Here is a 20,312-nt window from a genome sequence, read left to right on the forward strand (position 1 = left end):
ATGTTCATGTTTTCATAGCAAATGTGGATCTCCATTGGGCTTGCAAGGCAGCTGCCAGGACAGGCTTTGCAGTGGGATGGTGGGAGGTCCTGCCATGCTGGAGGGGCAGCATGGGGTGGGGACAGGCAGTGGCTGTTGTGGGGGAAGCTGGCAAGCAGATGGATGAAGCTGGCATTACCAGGGGAGTGCAGGAGGTCAGTATTGCTCTGTTAGCAGATGTGATCAGGCTACCTCAGAGGGACAAGGGGGGCTGAGAGCTTTGAACTAAATGCCCTGACCAAAGGGAACTTGTGGAACTGTTCCTTGGCAGGAGGTGGGAAGGGTTTGGTTGATGGTGACTGGCAAGGGTAGAGACCTGAGCAGTGATGCTTTTGAATATCAAAAGGCAGTGGATTAAGTAGCTGAAATAGGAATTTTCACAAGAAGGTACAGAAATAACATTTCTACCTGAAATTTTCGTCAAGTGGTCCAATTCTGCAAAGGATGCAGAGACAAGTGCTGCAGAATAGCAATCCTGCTTGGGCTACATGCTGAGAGAAATGCCACCAGATTAGGGGTGGCTGACAGTGAAAATACTGACAGGGCAGCAGATGGGGGAGCCAGGAAGTCAGGCCAGCTCTGCTGTCCTGTCCCTGAGCACAGGGGAGCAGTGGGCTCCTGGGGAGGGGTGTTCTGCTAGGAGTGTGCGTGGTGGAGCAGGCCTGGTGAGAGATTTGGGGGAGCCCTTGATGGACAGTGCTCCTGAGTGCTGGCATGGGTGGCAGGTCTGGAAAGCTGTTCCCCAGGAGGGAAATCAGGATCATCAGGAGGGGGTAAAAGTAGAAGATGGGAGCCTGAAATTCTGTTTGGGTAGATGTGCATAGGAGTTCTATTGGAAAAGCTGAAATGTGATTTATGAGGGGAAATAAATACTCTACAGTGAACACAGACTGCTGTGAGGGAGTTTACCTGTCAAGTCCTCAGCTCAGCATCAACTACTCAGCCTCCCTGTATGGATGCAATGTGCCATACAGATTTTCAATGTACAGTCATTTGGGACTTGCATGTAGTCTGGAGAGGTGTGACATGCACTCAGGCAGGTCTGACTTTCCCACCCCTGAGGATAAGAGTGGATCCAAGGTGGCAGAAAGCCCTGTGTGGGAGCAAAGGGCACATCTTGCCCAAGTGAGTGCTCATAGATACTGCAGTAACATGGACTCCACCAAAATTAAGCCCAAGGCTTGTGGGGTTTTGTTTTGGGGCTTTTTTAATGTGATTTGGGATGCATGTGCACACCTTGCATTGCAAGTCTGTGGTCTGTCACAAATCCCCATGTAACCAAGCATGGGATCTTCTCCCCTCACTTCAACCCTCATCCTCTCCCCTTGAAGCTAAACCAGGCTTTGCTAGCTTTCCTCTTCACTGGTCCCAGTGGATTTAAAAGGTACACAGCTGCTTCCATGTCTGCCTGATAAGCAAGAACACCAAGGGATGGAATAGAGTTCAGTGAACTGAAAGGAGAGAGACTGGAAGTGCCAAAAGTTGCAGTGAACTTTCCTGGAGCTTTCCATCTCCACCTGTTCCAGACGTTTCCTTTTTTTTTGCTACCATCAGTAGTTTTTGGTAGTGTTGTTTTCTCAGTGCCTGCTCGCTCATGGAGATGTCTGTTGGAAATCAGAGCCCAAGGTCTTGATAGCAGGAGCGCTTGGACCTGTGAGTCTGCTTGTGTTCTGAGGAATGTGCTCCTGTCTCCTAAGGCAGCAAATGCAGCAGGGGTATCACATCACCAACAGTTTCACAGGACCAGCTGTGATGTTTGTGCTTAGTCCCAGTTTCCCTGTTAGTGGCATTAGGCTGGAGCATCCCACAGGCACTGAGCACAGTGGTGGTCTCCGAGTTGACTCAGTTTTCATTGTCAGCATTAGTTATGACTCAGGTATAAACAATCTGGCACATTTCCTGTCTGCAGTTCTCCAAGTCCACTCTTCCCTGCGTGCCTCAAACCAGACTATCTCTGTTTGCCAGCCCTGAAACCCAGCCAGGCTTGCAACAGATGAATCAAACCCTGCTGTGCTTGGGGCAGCTGCATTTCAGATGCTGCTGTGAGTGTCTGTAGGGAAGGGCAAGGGAGGTGCAATGCTTGGAGAGAGCACCTACTGCAGGAGGAGACTGGTCCTCTAGTAGGACAGGGAAAGGCCTTGCATTCATTGTCTTTGTCATTAATATTGGATTAAAATGTGGTTTATGTTACTTACATTATATATGTAATTTTATCTAGTGAGTGTGTATTAACTATTATATGTGAATGCAAAGAGGAACGGGTTGGGGTTTTCTTTAGCTCTTCCATAAAGCATTCAGTAGATTCCCAACTTGATGTGACCTTGCTCTCCTGTTCAGGAAATTTTCCTGTCTGACCATGCAGGATTTGCTTTGGCAGTTGCAGCCCCAGCCCCTGAGCCAGGACTGAAGCCCTTTCACCACGGGTGGTTCCAGTGGCCATAGGGTGCCCACTTGCCTCCCTACTCTCAGACAGTCACACCAGGCTTCCTTACCAGCTCAATCCAGGCTTTCCCACAGCAGTCTCAGATGTCTGGATTGTTAAAATAATCTTGGTGCAATAACAGACTAACAGCTTGAACTGCTGCCTCCAGAGGTGGGACATCAAACAAAGGAATCCTTGGGCTTTTACATCCCCACAATCTATGTGCATGAAAGTCTGGGCTCTTCTGCTGAGTCTTTGGCTCCTGCACAGGGGTCCTCTGTGCCTTTTGTTGTGCAAAGGGTCACTGCCAGCTCTTGCCTCGGGCTCCTTCCACCCGGAGCTGAAATCTGCAGCTCCACTGAATGTATTCCTCAACATCTGCAATGGTTTTCCCTTCAGTAAGAGAGCCCTCTGAGTGGCCATGGGCAGGCCACCCCTCTGATACTGGAGGAGTGCAGAGAAGAAGCAGCTTGCTTCTTTGATCTTGCTACTGCTGGAGTCAGTAGCAAAATTTCAGAGGACTTTAATGAGCCGGGATCAGCCCTCTAAAAATACTCCCAAGGCACTGGGGAAAGCACTTGTGAGCAGGTGAGAAGCAGCTCTTATGTGGCTGTAGGGTAGAAGGGAGCACACCCTCATTAATAAGTGTTGCTTTTTTCATGAATATGTTTCATAAAAGAGAAATCTATGCAGTGGTAGTGTAACATGTAGGGCTGTCTGTGGCAGCAGTAAGTTTTGATCTGTTACTGTAGAAATTCTGCCACTTTTTTGTAAGAGAAGATCCAAAAGCACCTTCCTTTGCTGTGTGTGAAAATCTGAAGGGTGCATTTTGTGCATGTCATGAGGATCTCTGAGCATCTCTTTCCAGCTGAGTCTGGATGAGTAATTGTGTCATTTGGACAAACTCCTGGTGCATACATTAGGCTCGTGCTAGCCCTGACTGCCAGAGGTGGCAGTGAAATCAGAGGTACACCCTGTGTGTTAAAAGCAGAGTAAAGCTTCCAGAGCCTGCCATAATTTTCATCACCTTTGGGAATTCCTAAGAATGGTTTCAAGCATAAGAGGGATATAGGGTAGGCTGGGGGTCAGGTTTGCATCCCCTGGCATGTTATATGATATGCCACCCTGGTGGTGGCATTGGCAAGCACGAGGGGATGATGGTGCTCATCTCCTTTCCCAGCAGAGAACAGCTTCAGTGTGTCCTTTAAGCCTGAAGCTAACCAGGGGAAAAAAAGAAAACAAAACACAAAACAAAAAAAGCACCTGCTCAGCCCCTGAGATGGCCCCAGCAGCACTGTGCAGTGTGATATATCTGGTACACACAAAGCTGTGCACTGAGGGACGGGATAAATGGAGAGAAGGTAGATGGTGACCTCCAAAAGGCTGCAGTGGTGGCAGAGGGGAAGGAAGCAGTGATTTAGCTCCTCTTGGTAGAGGGGTCAGTGACTCCAGAGAGCATTTAAGTAGCAAAACAAGTAGAAGGTATTTTGAGGGTTTCATAAGCTGGTTGCAGAAGTAATAAACTTGAAAAAATCTCATTTATAAGGGTGGAGAGTTTCAAGGCTGCATGTCTCAGCAGCATCCCAGGGTTAGGAGAGCCTTGTGATCATTCCAGTATCTTAGTTTGCTTCAGGCTCATGCAGGCTTGGTTTCATACCTGTCTAGCATCTCCTTCTTCTTGTGAATCCATGCTCCCCTTGCTCAGAAGTGCTGGGTCTGTGAGAGGAGGTTTGTTGTGCCAGTGACTGGGGCTTCCCACTTAGCAAGCATATTTTAAAAAGCCAAAAAAAAGCCACAGCAAAGCAACTGGTAGGTATAGCTGGTGAATTACCCCTGCAAATCACAGTCCCTGCTTCTGACACCTGGCTTCTGCAACACATCACTTGCCTGCCAGCAAACACAGAGCTGTGCCCATCAGGTGTCTGAGGCTAGTCATGGATAGATACCTGTTAACTGTGGCTTCTCCTTCTCAGGCTGTGTACTGTGCTCTGTGATGTGTCAGGGGAATGGAGCACTGGGCTCAGGTGTTGTGTGCTCTTCCCTGGCTGCTGAAACACCAGTAACATCATCATAATGAGCATCAACAGCACCACGCTGCAATTTTCCAGAAGTTTTTCCTTACAGGACCCTTCTCAACGCCCTGAGCACCAAGGTGATGTTACACAGGCTGGCTGCTGACTGAACCTCTCCTTTAACATTGCTGCTTTTGTATTGCTTTCAAATGCTAGGAATTATGCAAGAAGTGAAATTTCAAATGCATCAGCTCTTTCCCCACGCAGTGCAGGTTTGTGGCCTCAGCTGGTCCTGGTGTAGTGTCTGCTCAGGTGGAGGCTCCTGGGCTGTTTATTGAGTGTGCTCGCATTTTGTGTCATCTCCACGACTGGGGAGCACCAGGTCTTTTTCCAGGAGAAGCCACCCTCTTCTGTGCAGCCTCCTTAGTTGCTGTTGGTTTGTTTTCCAGAGAACTCTAGCAGGATTAACCTTGGCAGCACTCTGTGGCTTTGCTCTTCCTCAAACACTCAGCCTTGAGAGCTCTGAAAGGCAGGACAACCCTGGGTCACCTCACAGGAGACAGAGATGTTCAAAGAGTTCATGTAATTAGCTGCACTTTCCTTCTTAGATACTCCCAAATCTGCTTGAGCCAAGGAGCCAGATGTCCTGTTTGCTGGCCAGGGCATTCTGTAAAGATCTCATTGTGTGTCCTGGGGCTTTCCCTGGTTCTTCCTGCTGGTGGGAGCCTCAGCTGGGATGGCAGCACAGACCCAGATAACGTCGGAGATTTGAGTACGGAGGACAAAGAAAATGAGGTTGTGTCTGCTTTACAAGGGCTGGATTTTATTCCAGACAATTGGAAGCTGGGGGTGGGAGGGCTTTCTATTCCTGTGGGTGAATCTGGTGATTGATTTTTTTCATTGATTTGTTGGTTGTTTATACTTGATCACAAAGGTGCCTGACAGCATGGCTGGATCCATGCCTGCTGCCAGTCTGTGCATCCTTCCCTGGGTGGGTTACCTGTGTGGGAGGTGCCTGGTGTTCCTCTGCTGCTCCTTAACCCCTTCTCCAAGACCCTCCTCATCAGAGGCTGGGTGCCACATTGCTCTGTGCACCTTCAGCACAGCAGTAGTTGACCCTAGGTGAGCCATGTTTCATCGGAGTCCTGGAGGTGGTCCTCTCTTTGCAAGGCTGGTGTCATTCTGGTGGATCCCACTTGCTCCTTGCCCTCTGCAGGGTACAAGCACACTCAGCTCATTGCCTGAAGGGTTTGAACAAAATCTCTCTGGCTGCATGAGTTGAAATGTGTTCAGTTTATCTCTAAAACAAATTTGCCTGCGTGGGGCTGTTCTCAGAGACAGTAATGCTTGGTGCTGCTTGTTGCTCCTGAGCCACCAATTGTAGAACATGTAGCTTGTTGCTCAAAATTGCTATTTTTACCATAGTGTTAACAGAGAGTTTTGAAGTATATTGACTTGTGAAGACAGCAATATTTAACACTCTTTTTATTTTACCTTCAAAGCAATTGACATCTAATTGTCCTCCTGACTCCCATATTAGCAGGGACATGGTGTGTAAACTCTTTGGGACAAGGAATGGGGCTTGTTTGGGTTTGTAGCAGTGACATTGTGATTGGAGAAAAACTGTTGATCTGGGTAAACCTTCTTGCCATAGAAATCCTGGCTAGGAATCATACAGAGAAATGACTTTACATGAATAACTCAAAAATGCTGGGGAGGGTATTAGGATTGAGATGATTTAGTGCAGTCAAACTGTATCTTGTTTTTCTCTAATTTATGTAAAGCAGTTTTATCTGTCTTGTGTGTGTGTTCTGTTCTTGTTTAAAGTTCCAGAAATCTGCATGGGAGATCTTAAAATTGGATGAGTATTGTTTGAAGGCATTTCTGAGTTAAGCTGTAACCTGAAGCATAAGAAAAAGGTTTTCTTAACTTGATGTAGTAAATTATATTTTTAGTAAATTATATTTGAACCAGTGTTGCATGCCATTAAATATATGGTGAATCCTGTCTGACAGATGTGCCAAAAAGGGGTCTGAGATAATGGGACCAAAATGTCTTGCAGTAACCATAGTCACATTAGAGAGTAATTTCCTGGAATATAATCCTCAGGGATTGTAAAATTAAATTTCAAAATGTATCCCTATTTCTATCTCGCCCCTTGTAAAGTAAAACCACTGGAAATTTTTAACTCCTCAGTGGTTCTTACAGCAGCTTGTGAATATTAAGCTTCTTGTTGGGTCTCTTTTTCCTACTCCAGTTTCACAGGCCAGGAAGAAAGTGAATCCCTGCACCATCCATGGTAGCACACACACTTGTACTGCACGTGATGGAGGTTCCCCACAGAGATATGAATGTTTTCTGCTTTGTTCCTCAAGTCTAGCAGATGTTTTTCAAGTCTTCAGGTTTCCTGAAACAGTGACCATTTTGAGTGATACCACTGCTGCCTATCAGTGGGCAGAAAGAGAGTCTGGGCTTGTTTTGGGTTTATTTAGGATATAAGCAACTAGAAGGCATTGCATGTAGTTAAGTGTGTAAGGAGCTGGTGCTGGCACTAATGGTGGTGTTCTCCAGGGATCTTTTACACCTTTAGAGAATGGGTGATCTAATTATGGCAGTGTATCCTAAAACTGTGGTAATTAAACTTAGGGGATTACTGAGATTGTGGGGTATGGTTTTCTGAGTTAACTTCCAAACCTGTCTCTAATCTGTGTTTTAAACCTTGACTTCAGCTTCTAGCTAATCTTCCTTAACTTCCACTGTGTTAGTCAAGCAGCTAACTGGGAACTCTTGCAGGCTCCAGTTAGTTTGCACAGTCTTATTGAACTGGATTGGAAAAGCACTGTGGAATTGGAAAGAAAAGCAGAATGTGGAATCGTGATCTTTCCTTTTTATGCCAACTTTTTGAAGGAGGAAGGCTGCGATCTCTTTATCTGTGTGAATCATCAGATGACTAACAAAAATACAGGAAAAAATGTCTTTTATCACTGCTGCCTTGACCAGGATTCTGAGTTGAGATGGGCAGGCCTGGAGGTTGGGCTACAAACTGAGCAGGAGTGAGGGTCACGGCAGTTCCTGTGCATTTGGCACGGGAGAAGAGCCTGGAGTCCTGACCAGGGCCCTGCTGGGAAAGGGGAGCTGCCCCTGCCCAGTGGGATTCCAGAGTAGCAGGGCTGCCCTTTGGCCATTTGAGCTCAGAAGGACTGCAGGAGGCTGAGGGCAAAGTTGTTTCTTCTTCATTATCTTCTTCCCTTCCTCTCCAAACCCTTACAGCCCTTTGTTGCTGATTATTTCTTTCTCTCTCCCTTCTAAGCATCCCCAAAATCAGTAGAAGTGCAACCCAACATCTGTTGTTTTCATCATCTGCTTACAAATTGCCCTTCCCCTCAGGAAAACCCATCAAAATACCCATGTGCACACATACACACACACACACACACACACACACACACACACACACACACAGAGAACAAACTTACAGTCCCACCAGGATAAATGTTGTATAAAAATCACACATATAACATCATCAGAGCTCTGGTTTAAGCAGGGCAGATGGAAAATGCCCTGCTGACCTAATGCCCATTAAAAAAAATATCTGTACCTTGTGTCAATGGGCTGCTTTCTTCTTTCCCTTTCTTTCCTTTTCTTATCATTACTGTGCTTTCTCTTCAGAAGAAGTTCAGTGCTGCATTAAAGGGATTACAGGTTCTTCTCATCTTACCTCTTTTTTCCCCCCAATTTTACTTCTTCCCAGCAAGCCTCAGGGGTTTTTTGGTTTGGGGGATTTTTTGCCTTTTTTTTTCTTTTAAAGCAATTGATTTATAGCTCTTCTACCTGCTGGGAGAGATTGACCTGCTCCTGAGCATCTTCAGACAGCCCTTCTTACGAGTCACTTGGGACTGAAAGCAAGCAGAGGGACAGGTTGAAAGGTGTTTCTTTCCTGATGCTGTTTACACTCTAAGGAAACAGAGATGGCATGTGCTGGTTTTATATAGCTGGATACACATTGTGTGAATGTGTACCTGCACCTTGAAATGGGGCTGTCCAAGGAAAAAAGACCTTTTTTTCTTTTTTTTTTTTCCTCCACCAACACCCTCTTGATTTCTCCAAATCTGAATTAAATCTGAGTGCACTTTTTTTCTTCACTCTTTCTCTCATTCTGTGCTTTTGGTGAATTTTTGCTGTGCAGTTTGGTTTTCACAAGTTTCAGGCTATGCTTTGTTTCCTGTGAAACATGAGGTGGGGATTCCGTGGGGGAACATTGCAGTGGGTCATACAATTTGTGGTTCTCTTCCTTTGCTGCCCTGGTCTCTGTGTGCATGTCTGTGGCAGGGGACATGAGGAGGGCAGCAGTGCTCAGCCACCCTGCAAGAAGTGAACGAGGAAGGATGCCCTTCACCTCTCTTCTGTTCAGTGCAAACTTGATGGACCATGGAGGCTCTTTTATTGTTCAGCATCTAAAGCCTGAAAAGATATTTCAGGGCAGTCTGGACAGGGTTGCCTTTTTTTCCCTTCCAAGTTCCTGCCATCTTGATACCAACACTAAATTGTTTTGCCTTCAAAGGAACTAACCTGACGTGCCAGGATGGTTGTTCTTCATCCTTTCTAAAAGATGAATCAGCCAGCACTGAATTTCCTCAGACACATCTTCTGCTTTCATGTGTTGGTCTGAAAACACTGACCTCAGCAGCTGGGCTGATTTATTCCACAAAAGGAGGAAAATCTGTCTATTCTTGTTTGAATTCAGTTTTAAAAGAATAAGATCTAGAATTAAAAGCAAATGATGAGAAAAAACCAGGTCCTTTTTAAATTTGCTTTCTTATACCTAATGTCAAGGCTGTTTTCTCACTTGCTCATGCAGCAGCTAAGGCCAAGTTCCATGGACACTGCCCTTGAAGTCTGTTAGTGTCACCTTTCATCATTAGGGAACAGCCAGACATGCCACGTTTGAACCTCGGCGGGTGACAAAAGAGACCAGTAAAGATGTACACACTGGCCCTGCTCTGAAGATGAATCAAATGTGGGCTTGACCCATCCTGTCTCATTTCTCCTGTCCCTTCTTGGCTGGGGGTGGTTTGGATGGAATTAGCTGATGTGAACTGCCAGTATTGGGAGAGGAGGGGTTCCAGAGCTGATTTCAGCAGCCCGATCCAATTTCTCAGCAGTCTTGTGTACAACTGGGCTGTGTTTCATCATATTCACTTTATTAAAATAAGTGTTACAAGAGGACTGCTCAGTGACAGAGTGAGGATTTTCCATTGCAGGCTCTGCAGTCTTTTCCTGCTTCCTGGCTCTCTTTCCTCCTCTTGCAGTACCACACATGGGATAACTTTGCTTTAGAAATTATATTTTTTTTCAAAAAGGCAGCAGAGGCCTACATGAGCAGGGTGGGATTTAAGGATTTCTTGTTTGTTCCCTTTCTCTCCCCTCTGATTTTTTCCTTTAATTAAGTGTTGTGAGTCCACAGGACATACCAGGGAAACAGAATGAATTGGATCACATACAGCCCAATTCCCCTCCAAGCCCAAAGCAGCCCTGCTCTGCAGGGACTGCCTCTCTGGAGCATTTCTAGAGACCACACAAGCCAGGAACTGTGTGAACAGTTTGTCTGGTTTCTTCTGCCTAAGCTTCCTTCACTCCGTGAGTGTTCTGGTGAGGGTAGAGAAGACAAAAGGTGTTGGAGGAGAAGCAGATCACTTCCATGAGGCAAAGAAATCATGAAGAGAAGAGGAACTTCAGGGAGAAAAGACAAAAGTAATTCAGTAATTTTTTTTTTTTTTCCTTGGGCTCCTCTTTCAGGTGGGAAGCCTGCAGTAAGTCTTGACCTAGTTCCCTGAATATCACAGAAGTCTTGAAGTAGGAATTGCTTCAGGAAATGTTCATGGGTGAGCGTTTCCCTGCCAGAAGGCAGCTAGCTGATCTGCTGGAAATGAGCTCTCCACATAAGAGTCTGTTTTGTCAATGTTTTTGTTGGGAAAGATGTCTAAAATCCAGGCTAGGTATGAGAGGTCATGGCTGATGAATGCTCCTCTGAGATCTGGTTTCAAGTCTCTGCCATCTCCAGCCTTACTGCTGGCACTATTGTTTGTCCCCTTCCCTGCTTCTTTGGATTTTGGATTTTGGGGTCAGGTCACTCCAAATAATGCCATCAGCTCTTGCTGTGGAACATGGTTTTTCCTAAACTTCAGAAGCTGCTGCGTAATTAAATCTTCACATAAAGCTTCAGGAGAATAAGCCAGGACCACTGCAGTGTGGGTTGTCGCGGTGCTTGAGGCATCCTTGCAGGTGATGAGATGTGAGGGAGTGCTTCTGAGATGGGGTGGAGGGGAGGAGGTCTGGGGAGCTGGCTTGTGGCTCAGTTTTGGGTTGCCTGTGGTGACACAAGAGGTTTGGCTACATGGCTAACTTGAGGACTAGCCAAAGACAAGATCCTAGCTCCCACGTGTGTGGGGGTGCTGAATTGCTAACGTGTCCATCAAAGAGCAGGGGCAGGGGCTGTGTGTAGAAGGAAAATGTGTAGTTGCAGAGACAAGCTTGGGAGCCTCGCTGTTTTCCAGTTGGTCCTAGCAGAACATCAGGGAGCTGGTGGTTGCCCTGCCTGCCCTCCACACTGGCCAGGCTGCCCAGAGCAGTGGCAGGTCTGTCTGTCTGTCCTCCAGAAGGAGATGCCCTCAGTGAGCATCCTGCTGTTGCATGTGGAGACCATTTGAGAGCATGGCCTAGTTGCCTTAATTCCACTCCCTTCTGCATGATTGGAGAATGATTGGGGACTACCAAGGTAATATTTCATGTGTTTGGGAAACAAAATAGATTGGGCTTTACAAAGCAAGCAAACCAAGCAACCTGCAAATGAGCCGGCAGCTGGTTAGCAGCTGGGGCTAAGCCACATTTCAGCAGTGAGGCTGTGGAAGTGCTGCGTTCCCCAAAGTTGTGGTTCCCAGGGGTGACAGGATTGCCAGGTTGGCAGCAACAGCCAGAGCTTTGCAGCAGCTCTTTCCCTGCCTTCCTTTTCTGTGCAGCAAAGTCTGTGGAGAAGAGCAAGCTTGGTGCTGGTGGGTTGCCATGGAAAGAACCGCCACGTTGCACAGAGTTCATACTGGAGTGTTTGGTGGCTGTTTCTTTTTGAGAGAAGAATTTTCACAAATGTTATAAAACCAGGTGACCATCTAAATTAACACAAGCTGATCACAGAATCAGTGTCTTTTGAAATTATATCATTAAGGGGATTTGTTTGTTTTTGTGCCTTCCCTTGGAAGGAGCACATATGTGTTTTGGCCAACAAATCCTGAATATTAGTGTCACACTGGATTTTGGTGACTGGATGGTTGGAGCCTGTTTTGCAGCTCTGAGGAGAGAGCAGGAAGGAGGAGGTTTTGCTAGAGATGATGGGGGTGAGCATAAGCCCTGGGCACGCTGCTGCAGGCCTGGTCCTGGCATCCCAGAAACAGGAGGAGAAGAAACAGAGTTTTAAAAAATTCTTAATAAAAAATTTAAACAAATATCCTTCAGTGAGAAACTGTTTTATGGAGCAGTTCTCCTCCTTTTCTGCATTTCTCAAGTATTGCTCAAGCATCATTGTTACAGTTTCTTCATCTGGAGGAGCTCTGAAGTAGCCCTCGGGGAAATCCGAGCACCAGGGAGACAGAGAGGCGATGCCTGCGCTGGCTCGGGCTGGGAGCCAGAGCTGGGGATAGTGAGCACGCTGGAATTAAAAGCTGTGGGAGCAGATGGAAGGAGGCAAGTGCCAAGTTCTTGGTCACACTTAGGTGTTCTGATGGCAATCCCTTCCACTGGTTAGAAATAAATGAATGGGAGACTTAGCCAGTTCTTCTCTTGTTGTTTTCCTTGGCATTTTATTCTTCAATATAGTAATAATTTCTCCGTGTGAAACATGGTTCCTTTTGTGGCTCGAGATTATAAGGGGTGTTTTGTGCCAAAGCATCTAGGCCATGGATGGTCCAGGTCAGACTCAGTTATGGAAGTAGGAACTGGTTTGATCAGTATCCCTTGATGCTTCAAATGAGAAGTAGAAGAAACTAAACATGCCCTGCTTTGCATCATATGCTGTGGAAAAAGTCTCCAAGGGCTTGGGTTGTGCTAATCTCATTGTATCTACGACTGTGTCGATTCCTACTATTTTTTAATACATGTCAGGTCTTACTTCCAAAGATCATTTTTGCTCTCTTTCACTGTATATTTCCAGAAGAATCCCTGGCTCTTTTGAATTGAGATATTAAATAGTTTGTGAATGATTCAGTAATCCTTTCCTCTTGGTATTTCTGGAGCAAAATGAAAACACAGAGACGTTTACATCCTGCTAAATCCCACTTTTTTCCAGCAGCACAGTGTTGGGGTGTGCTCATCCTCTGTCCCCCACATCCCATGTTGGCCTAGAGCTCCAAGGTGCTGGCAGCTCCTGTCCTGGCCTAGGGACCCTCATTTCAAGGGCCAGTTGAGGGAAAGGTGGGACAGGCTGAATTTAGAGCTGCTGCATTTAAAAAAAAGTTACATATACATGCACACACAGACTGGCAGATCAAACACAAAGAGAGGAATGTTGCACAAAGGAATCACATACTGTTAGATGAGATCAGATCAGTCTGCCAAGTTTCTGGCCTCTTGAAGACAAGAATATACCTGGAAATTGGAGACCCTTATATTCAGGTGGTCTTGTCCTGTCTAGGTGGAAAAAGTTGTGTAGAGAGATGGAGGGCAGAGCTCTGGCACTCGCTCAGACTCATCCTGGCAGCAGGTCTGGGTAGAATTCACCAGAATCAAAGGCTCCCAAAAGCAGTGACTGCTCCCCACTGGCCTGCAGCACTGCATAGGGGAAGAAGGGAGGGGGACAGTGTTTGGGTTTGTGGGTTGCAGTCACCGGGGGAGTGTTTCCAGCCCAGCTGGGGAAACCCAGCTCTGTGTGACAAGGGGGAAGGATTGCATTGTGCGCTCTACTCCTGGCACGGACAAAGGTCCTTTGTGGCCCTGCCAAATTCTCCCGGCAGCAAAACTGTTACTGTGCACAGAGGGCAGTGGCTCTGCCCTGTGACAAACTGCAGCAGCCACGGGTGCTGCAGGGAGGAAGAGGAAGGTCCTTTGGTCCCGTGATCTCCGGGGAAAATGGCGTTGGTGTGCCTGCCTGCCTGCCAGGTGCCTGTAGGGACACTTAAATGGTCATAGCCACCCGAAACCTCAGCGTCCTGTGGGGCAGGACAGGCCTTTTCCCCATGAGTAAGCACAGTTTTGAAAGGCTTTCTAACTCTGGGGGTTTGTTTGGCTTTTGGGGGGGTTCGATTAAAAGTTATATTTATAATCAGTGATTTTCCCAAGGAAAATAAAGATTTGATTGGGAGCGTATTTGGACAACTGAAGAAATTAGAATAGTGTCACTTGGTGAATAACTTCAGACAGCTTTTGATTTCACATTTCATAGGGTGTAGAACATCTGGAACATCGGTGATGCTTCAGCTGGCTTCTGGTTTCTGATGGCAGACAGGAGTTTGTGTCTTGGTCTTGTACTGGATGCCTCAAATGCCCAGTAAGCTGAGGAAAGTGTTTTCTGCAGTGAAGGGAAAGCATACAAATGTTTCAGAAGGATCTTGCTGGACTCCTTTTTTGTCTCTCAGCCTCTTCTGTGGAACATGTGGTAGGTTCTCTGTCACACAGTTGCACTAGGGTTACACTAAAACAAAGTGTATGTGTATGAGGACTGGGTGCTTGATAAGAGAAGGAGAAATAATGAAATACGCTTTGAAAACAAAGTGCTGAGATAAAACTTGAAGGTAATGAGGGGGAAATTATATGTAGGGGTGATCTGAGTGGGAATTGCAAGAGATGAGGTACAGCAGGTGTAGTAAAACAACTTCAAAAAGCACAGGCCCAGCATGTGATTCAAATGACAGAAAGCAGTGTAACTAAGCATCTTTTTGATGGTCACTTTTTCATCCTTTGACCTCAGACCTGACTAAGGAACTGACCAAGGAATAGTATGATTCATGCTAGGAATGCTCAGCTTGTGTCACCAACAAGCAGAAAAAAATGTGTGCTCTTGACTGAAAATAGTGTGGGTCAACTCATCCAGGGTCACCAGAGAGAAGAGAACAAGTGTATTGATGGTGCCCACAGACTCTGTGTGAGATGGGATTGTCACGAGAAGATCTCTGTTACGTGGGAACCCTCTCTAAAATACTTGCTTTTTACAGAATTTTGGCAAAAAGTGTAAAGAGTTCTTGAACTTTATGATTCAAGCAGAGGAAGAGCAGGAGGAGTTGGTGTGGTTTGCTAATGATCTGCTCTGCAGCAGCTGCAGAGGAAGGTAGCTTTTCTTTTGTGTAAGGACAGGGGGAGGTTTAGCAGCCTCAGGAGAGGAGCTTCTCTCTTGCATATGTGCACCTGGCCCAATGAGTGATTTCTGAGAGAAGGCAGAAGAGTTCAGACCTTTTATCTTTAGACTTTTGCTTCCTCCCATGAGCCTCCTGGTGAAAGTTGTGGTGGTTTTGTGACTTAGGTCCCAGCAAAAAAGCACCAGTACCAGTTGCAGGGGCCGTTAAATGTTTTCCACTTGTGAATTTACTGGAGATTGGAGCAGTAACCAAAACCCTCGATGCAGTTTCCAGCCCTGCTGAAGACCTTGGGTAAGGCACAATTTTTGAACTCTGATACCCAGTTTTGGTGGCAGCAAGCTGTAAATTGACTTGGCCATTTAGCAAAGCCTCTGCCATGTTCTCTTCATGCCTTAATTGCCCATTTGAGCAATGGGAATAATAGCAGTGCCTTAACTCACCAGCCTGCTGTGAGGATAGGTATCTTAACAGCTGTAAAGCCTCCAAATATTGGACCAGTGGGATCCTCTGATCACCACGGGTCATTAACTATCTAAGGCAGACTCCTACATGAGGGGAAAGGACCTAAAAAATACTTGTTTTACATGGTAGAAGTCATGTCACTGCTTTGAGAGAAGAAAAGCCTATAAATGTGGAACTTAGGTTTTTCACCAGCCTTTTAAAGCAGCCTTTTCTTTAAGCAGGCAGAGCACAACAAAAGGTAATGTAAAATGCAACAAGATGAGAGGGAGTGAAAATCATTTACCTCAAGATATTTGCAGTGCCCCTGATTTGAACCAAATCTGCTCATCACCAGGAAGTTGAAGAGATCAGACAGATGCAAAGCACTGCCTGTGGAATTCTCCCAAGCATCTCACTCCTCTTTACCAGCAGCAGCCAACTTTCCCATGTGCTGCTTTTTGTGTTTGTCTTGGCTAGGAGCTTGGGGTCTGGCTATAGTCGTGACAAAACTGAGTCAGGTTTGAGAAAGGAAATGTCTTCCTAGAGATATTGGGGTTCATCTGTACCACAGGAGTCTTCTAATAGAGCAGGTCACTGAACTGTGTGAGTTGGGCCAGCAGCTGACTCTGGGTGCTTAAAATTGGAGCTGCCCTGAAGTGCCTTGGACATCAGATTTGCTTGGTATCCCCTGGCTGAGTTTGGAGGTCACTGGGTGTACAGGTCCTGTGAAAAGTCGTGTGGCAGTTTCCAGGAGAGGTCTTGTTTTCAAAGAGGTGTGTCTAAACTCCTGCTTATGGAAGTGTTGAGCTGAAGCATTTCCATTTCATTGCTGTGCAAGTATTCAGTGTGGTGGGCTTCAAGACACATCTTTGTACCCCAAACCCAGCTCTTGGGCTTCTTCCTTCAATAGCATCTGGTACTGTAGCTCAAGAGTTTCCCGTCAGGAAATGGGTATTTTTGGTTGTTAGAGTTTATAAGCCAGACTTGATGTTTTAAAAGGCAAAATGACCATGTACTGAAGCTTTTCACAATAGTGCAGGGGTTCAGACTGTGTAGGCAGTGTCAGTGAACACAACTTGAAGCAATAGCTGTGGAGTTCACCAGTGTGTTGGTGAGTGGGTAGAGAAATGGGACAGGAGAGAACAGCAGTGCTTGTGGGCCCCAGGTAAAACCATCCTGTGGCAGGAGACATTATACTGCTCTGCTTGAAGTGTGTTATCCTCCAGGGAGGGAGGAAAGAGGTGCAGTGATTCATCAGCTGTACAAATCACAAACCATCTGCCTTTTTCTAATACATCGTGAGTGAGTCAAACAGGGAGCTGTGCAGCCATAGACACACAGGTTACTAATGTTTTCTGTTAATTATTGAGCTCCTTCCTCTCTCCTGGGAGTTCCATAGACTCTCTCAGTGCTGCAGTTGTGGTGAATGAGGCTGATGGAAGGGCTGCTTCCCATGTTGGACAAGTAGAGTTGGCCCAAGCCTCCCACAGGTGTGTGCACTGCTTGTCTCGCTGAGACATGACCTGCTGGTGACAGAAGTTTCTTCTCTTTTACCCTCAAATCTAAATACTTCTTAGAAGTGGTCACCAAAACAGTCTTGTGGCCTTAGCCTTCTCTCTTTCCCCCTCCATCAGGTCCTCTGGGGGCTTTTTCCCATTTTCTGCTGTGGTGTGTGCCATGTATGTGTCAGAGCCCAGACATGCGGGGCTCTAGGGGCTACTTCTTGAGAAGTGAGAGCTCTTGGGGTTTTTTTGAGAAATTTAGAGCTCATTTCTACCTTGCAGCCTAGCAAGAGGGCTGTGTGTGTGATTTTTATTTTGTTTTCCCCTGTGCAATTCACCTGCAAAAGTGTTTGAGTGCCTTGATAATTTTATTTAGAAGAAGTTGACACTCAGCTGACTAAAGGCAGGGTGCTGTGGTTCCCAGAGCAGAAGAATTTGAGAAGGGAGCCAAGTAGTGTAAGAAGTACTAAAGCAGGAAAACTTCTGCACTGTTGCTTAAGTTTTGTAAAAAAAATTGAATGTCTTGATTCTGTCACCGCTCATGTTCTTTCTGCTTTGGAAGAATTTAACTTAGAGTGTCTCTATAGTAACAATAAAATCTGAGGAGAAAAAACATGTGATGATACATAAAATATATAGTTAGATTGGAAATGGGTGCAGCTGTTCCTTGTCTAGGTGGCAGTGTTATGGAATGACAGATGACATGAAGGAGAAAGTGGACCAGATGTTGCTGTTAAGATATTTGATCTAAACAAATAAGAAATTATTACTTAAACTGTTCTAAGCAAAGAATATTTATTTTAACATCTCCACCGTTTCCTAGAAAAAATGCTGCTCTTTAAGGTGTATCTGAAAAGAAGTAAAGCTGAACATTCTAACAGGATAAACTATTTTTTTCTGCATAAAATAAAAGACAGATCTATCCAGATACATTAACCCACTAAGCAGAACAGATAATTTTTACTTTGTCTGTGAGTCTCTTGTCCTCCTACCACATCATGCTGGATGAAAACTCAATATGAAAAATTATTTATATCCAGTGACTTTAATTTAGTCCAGTGATGAGAACTCAATGAGTCGCACAGACAAGTAATTAAACTTATTAGAATGAATGTTTTTATAGCTTTTCTGTTTCTCTTGTAAGAAGTCTATTGATCTTTATTTCTCTCTTCTGAACATGCCAGTACCCACCCTAGGAGTAAACACTGAGCACACCACTGATTAAAGGAGGTAATTTTGACAGGGTACATGACTGCTATTTTGGAGCTTGCTGTCCCTGGAAGCCACCAGTGGAGGGTGTTGGACAGAGGATCAGCCCCTCTGTGGGTGTTGAGAACATTTGCTGATGTGTCTGACTGTACCTTGCACGGGTTGTTTGTGCATCATCTCGCCTGGAAGAGCTCAGTTTGTATTCCTCCCTCCCAGAGGAGAGAGCGATTTCTCAGCAGGGCATCCACCATCACCCTCTGGGTTGTGAGTGCACAGTCAGGTGCCACTGGGATTTGGGGTCCTTTTGTGTCCCTGGGCATCTGTGACTCCAGAGCAGGGCAGCAGCCAAGTCGGGTGTCCAGCAGGACCTGGGTGCCCCTGGCAGGAGCACACACTGCAAAGAAAAAAAGCTTTTCCCAGACTGCAGCAGCCCCACAAAGCAGTGGGAGCTGCAGCCACCGCGGGTACCCAATGTCCCGTTCTGTGTGTGAGCTGTGGGTTGCCAGCCCCTTCTCTGGAGGGGAAGCAGTGGCTGGGGAGAAGGGAAACGTGGATTTTGTCCCCACCTTGGCACTCCAGTGCTCTCCCTCCTGCTCTGGAGGGAGCCCTCCTGGAGAAGGACCATCTCCTGCCTTCACCAAGATTATGCCCACTGTCTTAGCTGGAATAAGTGACTGTTGTTCAGGGCATGAACCAGTTTGTAAAGTGCAGTTTCTAATAGTGAGTAGGTTTTTTTCAGAAAGCAAAAAAGCTAGTCAGGCCTAATCTAGTTTTTAGCAACTGAATTAAGCCTTCATTTAAAAAAAGGCAAAAAAAGTACAAGCCAGTGATTGCAGATTGGTACTTATAATAGCAAATTCACAGCATGCAATATTCAACTTCCCCTTTTCTGGGAAGGGGCTGGCCTCTTGTGTTCATACCACCATTTCCCCCACATCTTTGGCTTAACAGCAGCTTGAATGAGAACATTTTAGTTCAAAAGAACAGCCTGTTAGCAGTGTACTCTGAAATAAACCTGTTGCATGGTGCTGCCACACAGCCTATTCTGGTGAAGCCTGCAAATGGGTTTTTTCCCCCCAAAACACCTGTGTTTTTCAGAGTAAGTTTTTCTGTCTCTACACAGTGGTCACATCACAGCTGAGCTGTTAATGTTAAGAGGCAGCTTTCATGTGATTAATTTCATCATGCAGTTCTCTGGGATTTTCTACAGCTGTCGGTGCCTTCTAAAACCCCTTTCATTCTACCCTCAGCCCGCCAAAACTTTTGATTCTTGTTTTATCTTTGTGTTTTTACAGAAAAACAGAGACTGTGCTGTAGGGGAGTGCAGGGCAGAGGTGGGATGTGCACTGGCTTTGCTTCTGCTCCCATTCATGTGTTGACATCCAGTTTCACAGGATTTGTTGCTGGGGAAGTCAGGAGTCCCAGAGGCACTTTGGTTTGCTGGTCACCTTTGAAAGGTGTGAGTCTCTGGTCCTTTAAAGAAAGAAAAATTATAAATTCCTGCTTTCCTGTAGAAAAATATTCATGGTCACAGTATCCTGTTACAGACATCTATGTGGGAATTTTTTTATAATTAGAAATGTCTACACCAACATATGCAAACTTTCAATTTTATTTTTTCACGTCTGCAAAAGTGAGTGCTGTAACAGTCTGTATACCTCCCCTATAATTGAGATTTATTCAGCTTACAAAAAACTGTAGAGGTGTTGCAGCTCTATGCTGGTCTGACTTTAAATGCTGTTTTAAAAGCTCTGCCCTAATTCACAGAACCTGCCTTTCTTTCTGTGTGGGTTTGTTGGGTTTTTTGTGAATCGTTACAGTCGCAATCATGCAGGAATTATTTGCCCTGGTTTGCTTCCACTTATTCTTCTGTATGTAATTAAGCAATGTTCTTAAGTGTTTTATCACAGAGGAGAGCAACAGCATGTTTTTTGCTGTGCTTGCTGATGTGCTTTTTGATATTACTGTAGCAGCTGCATGCTGAAAGCAGTTGTAAGGAAGGAGGAACATCACCCTAGGCATGTTTCTTTTTTTGCACTGTGAAATGTGAATCTCCCCTCTCATCCTTGTGCTTGTAGGAGAAAAACGTTACCACAACTCTAATGAATGTAAGCTCAGTGTCTCTGGGGGGAAGCAGGATGACAGCTCTGCCCTGTGCTGCTTCTGTTTGCATTGCTGCAGCCCTCCTGGACAAAGAGTAGGTGGTCAAGGGGGGCTTCTGATGCTGTCAAGTAATATCAGTTAGTTTCTGCTCTGCTCTGAACTTGAGCATGACTTCTGGGCAGCCACACAGTGTTAGAATCTGAGACACACAGAGGGACCCAGCGTTTGCATCCAGGCACCCCCAGGC

The 20,312-nt window shown here is 45.8% G+C and overlaps 1 protein-coding gene across 6 annotated transcripts in view; it reads left to right on the plus strand.

Moving 5' to 3' along the window:
• The window catches only part of ZHX2 (zinc fingers and homeoboxes 2), a 74,942-nt gene that overhangs the window by 39,338 nt on the left and 15,292 nt on the right, over positions 1–20,312 (plus strand). Inside the window, exon 1 of one of the 6 annotated variants that reach the window (XM_059866193.1) lies at positions 14,095–14,113. The exons of the other annotated variants lie outside the window; for them this stretch is intronic. Within the exon in view, the coding sequence (XP_059722176.1) occupies positions 14,109–14,113 (5 nt within the window). The 5' untranslated portion in view covers positions 14,095–14,108. Of the gene's footprint in view, positions 1–14,094; positions 14,114–20,312 lie in introns of those variants that run through there. 6 annotated transcript variants of the gene reach the window in all.

Source organism: Haemorhous mexicanus, chromosome 1 (assembly GCF_027477595.1).
Source record: "Haemorhous mexicanus isolate bHaeMex1 chromosome 1, bHaeMex1.pri, whole genome shotgun sequence".
NCBI classification, from domain to species: Eukaryota; Metazoa; Chordata; class Aves; order Passeriformes; family Fringillidae; genus Haemorhous; species Haemorhous mexicanus.